Here is a 10012-nt window from a genome sequence, read left to right on the forward strand (position 1 = left end):
TCACTTTGGCAAAACAAAGGCTTTTGCTTTGGGAGAGAGAACATTGTGTGTTTACAGTGGTCTCCATGGCGTGGGTGTGGCGTTTCATATCATCACATGTTTATCATCATCACAACAAGGACCAGCCCATGGTCGTAATATGTCACAATGTCAGAATGGACCTGTCTCAAACCCTGCCCCTTTTCTTGATCCTCCAATCACAACTGTCGCTTACCTCGGACAAACTTGGTTTGTCCGAGGTAAGCGACAGTTGTGATTGGAGGATCAAGAAAAGAGGGCAGGGTTTGAGATAGGTCTATTGCCCCCATTCTCAAGCGTCCGTCCGAGAGGTCTGTTCCACAGCACTGTCCTTCAACTCTCCAACCCTCTGGTAAGATTTACTGACTGCATGACTGGACATCTCAAACACATATATCTTTTGTACCTCTTTTTATTAAGAAAAAAAACAACAACGACGACAATGATTTCCACAGAAATAGTAAAAACACTGAAGATAACTCTCAATGTTGACACAGCAATATATATATATCACTGATTCTTGAGAGTCGGGACAAAACACTTTTTAATATTATATTTTGAGAATGCACACTATATTGATTAGAGTTGTATATTCGTGTAGAGAAAGGTCTGAGCTATTTAACCATGTAAAGGTGCGGGCTCTACATAGAAAAACATTTTGAACAAATTCACATGTTTCCCTTTGAAACTTGATTTGGGTTAACTCCGTCAGACACACAAAAAAGTATATAATTCTAATTATTCCAGTCCAACAAGAATCTAAGGTTCTGAAGTATGTTGTAATAGTGTTTAGTTACTCTGGTATGCAATCAAATATAATATATAAACCTCAGGTGTAATTTCACACTATTCTGAAAACACAGATTTAGAAATATTTGCATTTTCAAACTTTGTTTTTAATTTTGATATGATAAAAAAAAGATCATTAAGTAAATAAGACAAGAGGATGAAGATCTGATGCTCCTTTATTACTTAAACAACATAAACTGAAGAAGGAATTTGTATTTTCCACAGAATTAACAAAAACAAACATCTGACGGTGTTGACAAAGATCTGACGGAGTTGACGAGAAACTGACAGAGTTGACTAAATTGTATATGCATCTCTGATAAATGAACACATGCATTTTTTAAACAGATGGAAGTGACAATGATAAGAACTAATAACTCCTTGTTAATGTTAATACTGAACATTTTGTTAACTCAATTGTAATAACAACAAACTTTACATACACTGTTTCCAACTATTACAAAATGCACTGTTTCCAACAACAAAAACAGTCATGGAGACCAGGACCCCTTCTTCTCGTCCCTGTTTTCATCTACCCAACTTCCTGATCTCCACGTTCTCACCCTGCACTTCTCCTCTTCGTTTCCTTCTGCATTTCCGATTAGTTTCACTATGATGTCTTGAACTGGGCAGAAACAGAACCTTTTCTGTTGGACCATGGGGATGCAGAAATTCCACTTTTACATCTTGTTGATCAGTATCCACATCGATGATCTTGGCTAGCCACCAGTGGTCATCATATTAGGGCGGGCCATACTTTTGTGCAAACATGAATTTTAAAGAAATTTTAACATGAGGGGTGTCTAAAATATGTGTTTCTTGTGGGGAATTAAAATATAGGAAACATTTTCGGATATGATAACTCTAACTTACATCATTTTGTATTTCAAACTGGCAGATTTGACCATTTTTCACCCCTTTGCAGGGCCGGACTGGGGGAATTATTCAGGCCAGGAAATATAGTGCGAAATATAGCCCAAGTCAGGCAAATTTTTAAGCAGGGGGTCTGGGGGTCCCCCACCAGGAAGATTTTTGTTACAATGACTTAATTCCCTACATGCTGGTGCAGGACTTTTAAAATGTTTACCCTTTAAATGCCATTGTTTGTGATGGCATCACAAATTATTGTTAAAAAAACACACACATTTAAATATTTTCAATACCGGTATATCAAATGCAAAGTGGATTTTTCTGGGGGGGATTATTACAGGCTAATAATTGTTATAATCATCATGTGTCAATGATTAGCAACAACACTGATTTTGATGGATTTTTAGTTTTTGTAATGTCAGACTTAACAACTCAGAAATCAGAAAAGTTAGAGTATTTCATTTTTAATCTGACATTACAAGAAAAATTTAAATGGTTATGATCAGGACTGAAGTTGAATAAAAGATTTATGCGGGGAAAAAATGACAGGGGATGATGATGATGCATGGTAACATTAGCTATGTTAGCTAGCTAGCATGTTTATTTTTATCACTGACTAACCTGGTGGTCCCGTGGTGCAAGAAAACATTTGGTCAATGTTGCCACATTTAGCGGCAACATTTAGGGCGTCCCGTCTCTGCTCCATGCTTCCTCTTTTTTTCACTGTTGAAGTGTTGAAACATTTCATTTCCAGTAATTCCCATCTGACTGTTCTGTGAAATACAAGCAGTCAGCAGTATGTATTTTTCTCTCCCTCCCTCTCTGCTCCACCCTTCCTCTTTTTTCCACTGTTGAAACATTTCATTTCCAGTCATTTCCATCTGACTGTTCTGTGAAATACAAGCAGTAAGCAGTATGTATTTTTCTCTCTGCTCGACCCTTCCTCTTTTTCCACTGTCCATCTTCAAGCGCAGGTTATGCTTGACATTTTTTGTCTTTCGCTGTCTCTCCCTGTCATTTTGCAGAAGTGCCATCTGCCATTCCATTCGCCATCTGAAGACATGGCTCAAAAGGGACTATACCTAGACACTTAGCTTAAGGCACCCTTGCATGTTGTATGAGTCTGTATGTATATAAATGTTAAATGGTATATGTGATGTGTTGTGATGTCACGTTTTGTATGATGCATGTTTTAAGCATCACATTCCCCCACCCCCCTACAAGGACCACAATGGAAATAAGCTCTGAGCTTTTTTGTGTTTCATCCTTGGCAGTATATCCCGACTGTGCTCTTCTGTCACATGTTTATTTTTTATATTGTCAAATAAAGTCATGCATTCATTCATTCATTCATTCATCTCAACTGTCAATCAGTTGTATGGCCTGGTACCGCCTCCACCAATCACATGCGGCTCCCTTTGTGTGTGTGTGACAGACAGACAGAGCTCCCGATGGCCAGTCCGGGCCTTCGCCATACATGGATGCCAACATGAATCTGAAGGAAATCCTAACATGCAAGGTGTCTAAATGATGCATTTCTTAATGGGGAATTTAAATATGAGTACATTTTTGGGATAGGATAACTCTAACCTACATAATTTTGTATTGCAAAATTTCGAAGATTTTAAAAGATATGGGAAATAATTTATAATGACAAAGCCATCATTAGCACTATCCATCATCACACATCGTCACACGTGCAGAGTTCAGGAAGAAATCCTGGACATTCTGTGTTACACCCTGTATGAATGTTGGCTTTTTCTGAGGATGCTCCCTTTCTCTCATTAACTTATAGGTTAACCCAAAGTCTTTCATTTGTTGAAGAAGACGATACTTTTTAAGAATCGTGCCTGATGAACTCAGTGCTGGTTTTTGGCGCCGTGGGCCAGGAGTTTGTTTGTTTGTCTTCAGCTCTCTTCTGAGGATGTGGTGGAATAGCAGGGCCTTTTGGATTTTCTGATTCCTTACTTTGCTTCCTGATAGCATATTCTTTGTTTCCGTGCCTGGAGAGTCCAGTGGTGATGTACAGTATTTGTAGCCTTTTTTCAGCACATTATTGTTTTTCTCAGGTTGTTTTGTTGCTTTGTTACATTTGTAATCTTCTCTTTTAAAGTTTGTATTTATCTTGAATGCCTTTTTCGTGTTTTACTTTGTTTCTGTTCCTGTCTGAGAGACTCTCTGCGCTGTCTGGCATTGTTATCTAGAATATCCTGATCTGGGGGGGTGTCTGCCTCCAGCACCGCACCTTCACAGGACCTTTTCTATCTGCACCTTTTCTGGACCTCTCTCCAATATTTTCTCCGATACCTCTGTGCCCTGTCTCCCATCTTGTCTATTTCTATTACTTTTTTGTCTTGAACCCTCTTTTTCCACCTTTGTCTTTCCTGCTCTTGCATGACATGTTTGCTCTCTTCGTCACTGTGTAATTCTTCTCTTCTCTTTCATTGGTACTCTCTATTTCTTCTCCTTCGCTCCTCAACTGACAATTTCTGTCTAGCCATGCTTTCCTATAATACAAAAGTCATGAAAATGTATTAGAATAAGACTATAAAATCAGGTGTCTATTTACTAAACATGATTGATTGATTGATTGACGTTAAAGCTGCAGTGCGTAGTTTCTACAACTAGATGTTGCAAACATCTTCACACTGGCTTGTGCAGACAAAATCCATGTTCAGTGGAAGCAGTGGGAGAAAATTCAAAGACATTCATTCCAATAATCCTAGGGTATATTACAACTAGTGCTGTCAATGGATTAAAATATATAATCGTGATTAATCGCATGATTGTCCATAGTTAACTCACGATTAATCATGAATTAATCGCATTTTTTTTAACATATCTTTTTTTATCTACCTTAAACAGATATTTTTCAAGTTCCAAGTTTTAATAATCTTATCAACATGAGTCAACAAATGCTTGCTTTATGCAGCCATTTAACACAAAAGGATGACCCTCATGCATTGCAAATTTGCATCAAATTCAAAACAGAGTGATGCACAAAATAACTTAAAAGAAAATAATAATTTAAAACAATGAATAAAGTGTGCATGAAATAATAGGGGAAAGAAAACGTTAGGAACTTGTTACATTCACCCACACAAGGGCTGAGTAATCACACACCCCCCCTCTCTCTCTCTCACACTCACACTCTCCCGGCTCTCTTTCTCTCTTGCCCCTTCCTCATCTCTCTCACCCCCCTCTCTCTCTATATATATCTCACACACACACACACACACTTCAGAAACAAACATAGTATCAATGAGAGCATCAATAATACACCTGAGTGAAGTCTAGTAATACAAAAATAATAATAATCTTAAAAGTTAATCGTGAGTTAAAAAAAATAGTGGCGTTAATAGAATCGGGCGATAACGCGTTAATACCGTGTTAACTTTGACAGCCTTAATTACAACTGATAAGATTGTGACAACTGACTAGCAAAGAATTATCCTGTTGATCACTCCATACCATAATGTACCGTAATTCCTCTAATAGTAACCCCGGCTTGTATTTGTTTCAACTGTAGCGGGTACCAGGCTTGTATTAGGAGGAGGCCTGTATAAGAGGGAGGCCTATATTTCAAATTTTCAAACGGATCATAATGAATAAATCAACATTTTGTGTCAGTTTGAACCCAGTAAAATGTACTGGGTTCATTTATTGAAACCAAGTACTGTATGAAATAGTAAACAGTGCAATTACAGGTGGTCACTGGTCATTTCAACGTTTTCAAAGTGAAATCAAGTAACTAGCTCAGTATGCAGCTCAGTATATTAGTAACCCGGCTTGTATTAGGAGGCCGGCTTATAATTGCTTAGCTCAAGAGCGCACCCGGCCATTAATAGAGACCCGGCTTGTATTTGAGACCCGGTTACTATTAGAGGAATTACGGTATTACACTATGGATGGAAAGTCAGAGAAAGGATGATGCAGCAATCTAGACACGCATGGACCAGTCCTATATTAAGAATTATTATAAAGATATTAAGATGAAATCAAATCCAATCAAATTTATTTGTAAGGCCCGACAACACACGTTAATGTCCCCATGGGCCGTACACGTCTTCTTTAAACAAGTCAAGAAGAAACATAACAATAAGTCAAGAACAGAACAAGAACACCATAAGGTCCAACAAATTTAAAAGAAATGCAAATAAATGAAAGAATGCAAGCACTCCCAGACATACCCCACGCGAAGGTAAGGAACAACTCACTAAAACCTAACAAATATCCACAGTTTACCACCGTGCCCCTCTGCTCTGATGATCTAAGTAAACAGTATAATAACAAGAATAACTGTTTTCTTCTGTCTTGTATCTCTTCTGGGATATGAAAGGGCAACATGGAACTCCTTCCCCGCTCTATAAGAGGCAAGAGTGTAGATGTTTGGTAGTGAAAACTACACACTGCACCATATTTTACATCAATCAATCAATCAACGTAGACAAGTGATATATTTATATTTATTTATTAACACATGTGCTGGGAAAGTAAGACAATTATTCAATAAGCAGACCACAGCCTGCCCATGCTCTGATGCATGCTATTATATGCACACTTCTGTGCAGATAAAACTCTGAAATAACATTTAAATCCTTTACCATGTTCAAAAATAGTATAATAATAGCATATTATGAGGTTATTGATGGATTTGTCAACTCCATCAGTTTACACGTCAACTCCGTCAGACACACAATCTGATGGAGTTGACGTCTGACGGAGTTGACAAAAGGGCACACATTTTCCCTCCAAGCCTGTATTGTGCACTGCAGCTAGCTAGTTTTTTTGGCAGTTGCTAGCTGTCTTAATAATCTCACTGAAACACTTGAATTCAATCCACTATTGTTTTTTTAAAAGTATAATAACGGAGAGACGGTGTTGACATGTTCCAGCTGTGACCATCGGAATATTGACATTGTTTGTCTAAAATATCAAAAAGTGTAAAACTTACCAGACCATGTGTGGTAGTGTTGCATTCACCACATTCAGGGGAAGGAAAAGGGGTCCTCAGGGATAGAGCTAGCCATGCTATTGCCTGATTTAATTAGGTTTATGAAAAGGTCTGACAGAGTTGACATAAACTGAGGACACAACTTTGATAGGTAGATTTCTATGGGCAATATTATTTGAGTTTCATGGCATGCATTGTTTTATACATGTATAACCCTTATCTTTGATTTGATATGTATGTTTTCACAAGTGGAGAGGTCTTTCAAGCTTTTTTGGGCTGGTCAATAATGTAACCCCTTGCTGAGGACAAGATAATTAACATGGGAGCTTCTAACCATTATACATTTAAACAAATATCCCCCAAAAAACAAATATATATGCTAAAACATAACATCAGTATACACAATACCTTTAGATGTAACTTTGTGAGTATATCACTCATTATAAATTTCTTTATTTTTTATATAAATTAGACTTTTCTATGTAGGACATGTTTTGTCCCAACTCTCAAGAATCAGTGATATACTATGACAGGAGCCCAAATCCATTATGAATTAGATTAAAGCCCTTTCTCTTTGTGTTCCAGCAGAGAGCAGATCATGGCTGTGACCAGCCAACCAGGCAGCTACGCTGCCTCAGAGTTCCAGACCAGCCTGACCGACTGCGGCAGTGACTGTGGGGTCTGTAAGTACTCTCTCCTTGGGAAATAATATATATCTCTTTTGTTCCAAAACTCACATACCATAATGGATACATTAACTCAACATAATTGTCCGGTATGTATGGTATATATAATATCTTGTATCCCCCTCACCCCCCCCCCCCCCCCCCCCTCTGTCTCAGGTTGCTATGGACTGTTTTGCATCTATTGCATGGGTTGCTCCATGGCCGGAGACATGAACGAGTGCTGCATGTGTGGCGTCAGCGCGTCCCTCCGCAGCGTCTACAGGACCAGATACAACATCAATGTAAGTTGTCAGACCGTAAAATGTTGATGGACCAAGAATTGGTATGTGGATTAAAGAAATGGCTTCAAATATGTCAATGGAAAAGATGGTGTATATTGTTAGACGTAAACAAAACATTTTTGATAATGCCTGGGGTTGTGTACTTCTTAAAGCATAATACGAATGTTGGGAAGAAGAACAGGATTAGGGGGAGTACTGTGGGACGACTCTTATTATTGTGTAAAAACGACAAGAAACACCCTTTACTTAATGTGTAAAACATTTTGGTTGTATTATTTATTTATGTTTATCTTTTATTTTTTATTATTTAAATCTGTATCCTTCCTATGTGAACCTGTTTTTGAAGTTAATTATTATTTTGTGTGGGGTGGGGTTAGGGGAGGGAGAACGGGGTGAAAATGTTTGCTGAATACTGCTCTGCTGATATACATGTTGTAATTTGCAAACTAAAACCCAATAAATATATTGTTAAAAAAAATTGTCAGACCGTGATCAGTCTGGTGGCACCGTGTCGCATGCAGGACCTACAGTACAACACTGATGACTCGACTAACAGTCATTTATACTAGCACAGTAACAGTTATCGAGAGGTATTCCATAACGTAACTGGGAACAGGACACAACGTATAGGCTTATCCAACCCTGGGGTCTGGACAATTGAACAATATAACTCTGTATGATAGCATGTACAATAGTGCTGTATATACCGTATATATATATATATATATATATATATATATATATATATATATATATATATATATATATATATATATATATATATATATATATATATATATATATATATATATATATATATATAATATATAATAATATATATATTATTATATATTTACCACAGACATATATATCCATATCTGTCTGAATATACCTGCATATAATCCTTCTATATATCTACTTATATACCTGCATATAACCCATATAATTCTGTATGATAGCATGTACAATAGTGCTGTATATACCGTATATATATATTTGTATATCCATATCTGTCTGAATATACCTGCATATAATCCTTCTATATACCTACATATACACATAACTCTGCTTGATAACATGTACATTAATGTTGTATATACTGTAAACATATATTTATTCTTATTACCATATATTATATATATATATCTGCATATAATCCTTTTTACATTTCTGTAAATACTATATCAATATCTGTACATATCCCTTACCTACTCGTACTAGTTACGCTGCTGGTATGTATGTAACTCTGTACATACATCGGATTCGCAGTGTTACTCAGTAGTACTAATATATATATATATATATTGTATACCCAGTTTAATCACCTGTACATTGTATATTACTATTGCACTTTACTGTTACATTTTCACTCTGGTTGGATGAACTTCTTTTCGTTGTACTGTACTTGTGCTGTATGATGACAATACATTTGAATCTAATCTAATCTAACATACTGTATATAAAAGACCATATGTAATATTTTGGATAGTCCACGTATTCACAGTTGTAGAGTCAATCCGTGTGAATGTGATATATAAGTACTCAACCTCTGCTGCCTTTAACTATGAATGTACACAACACTCCTTTACCATCTTTAGATAATACAATTTGAAAAACAACATTCTCTGAGAACTCAAAAGAGAGTTATATGGTTCTTGGTCGACCAAACACGAGGTAGTACTCGACCATGTTTACACAGCGGGCGTCCCGCCCTCATGTCACTCATGCTCACCATTGGTTTATTACAGGGATCCCTGCTCAGTGACTTCGTGGCGTACATGTGTTGTCCTTGGTGCGCCGTCTGTCAGCTGAAGAGAGACATTGATCTGAGGAAGGAACAAGGAATCTTCTGAAATGGATGAGGCTGCAAGTTTTAGGATAGGACTCTGAACACACACACACACACAAAGACTGCTCATGTATGCCGATGACCTGGTAGTTAGCGTTTATGGGGTTGTATATATATGACAAACAATTTCTATAACAATTTCTATGAAGAAAGATATTTGCCAGTTAATCTGATTTCACTTTTTTGCCATGAAATTGATCATCGCAATATTGTTTAATGATGCAACATTGGACTTAATTGATCTGCCTGGTTAAATAAATAGAAATGCGTTAATATTTTCTCTCCTCTAGATTCATCTTCACAAGAGGAACACTCTTAGATGCACCCTGAATTTATATAATGCAGAAAATATTTATAATGTAGAATATAACTATCATGTATAAATGATACAGTACATCATGTAAATTGATCATTTTCTAATCTTTCTAATGCCGTCTGCTGTATTCAGAAGGAAATAGCATGTTTAGCACGTTACTCAGTGAGCACCGTTCCCAGTGGGTGGAGAACAATGAATCATGGTGTCATGATACCAAACAACAATCAATTAAAAACATAAATAAAAATA

At 36.9% G+C, this 10012-nt stretch overlaps 1 protein-coding gene across 2 annotated transcripts; it reads left to right on the top strand.

The window, feature by feature from the left end:
• The first annotated feature begins 265 nt into the window (after positions 1 to 265).
• LOC311237481 (placenta-specific gene 8 protein-like) lies at positions 266 to 10012 on the top strand. Of its 2 annotated transcripts, none has more exons than XM_084325393.1 (4): positions 266 to 370; positions 7220 to 7314; positions 7474 to 7598; positions 9347 to 10012. In XM_084325393.1, exons 2-4 carry the CDS (start codon positions 7230 to 7232, stop codon positions 9449 to 9451), a joined length of 315 nt encoding a protein of 104 aa, XP_084181519.1. In that variant the 5' UTR covers positions 266 to 370; positions 7220 to 7229; the 3' UTR covers positions 9452 to 10012. The 2 variants fall into 2 exon arrangements, with proteins under 2 accessions (XP_084181519.1, XP_084181520.1); XM_084325394.1 differs by having other exon boundaries at positions 346 to 370; positions 7217 to 7314.

The sequence above is a fragment of the Notolepis coatsorum genome (genome assembly GCF_963971535.1).
Source record: "Notolepis coatsorum genome assembly, chromosome: 11".
NCBI lineage: Eukaryota > Metazoa > Chordata > Actinopteri > Aulopiformes > Paralepididae > Notolepis > Notolepis coatsorum.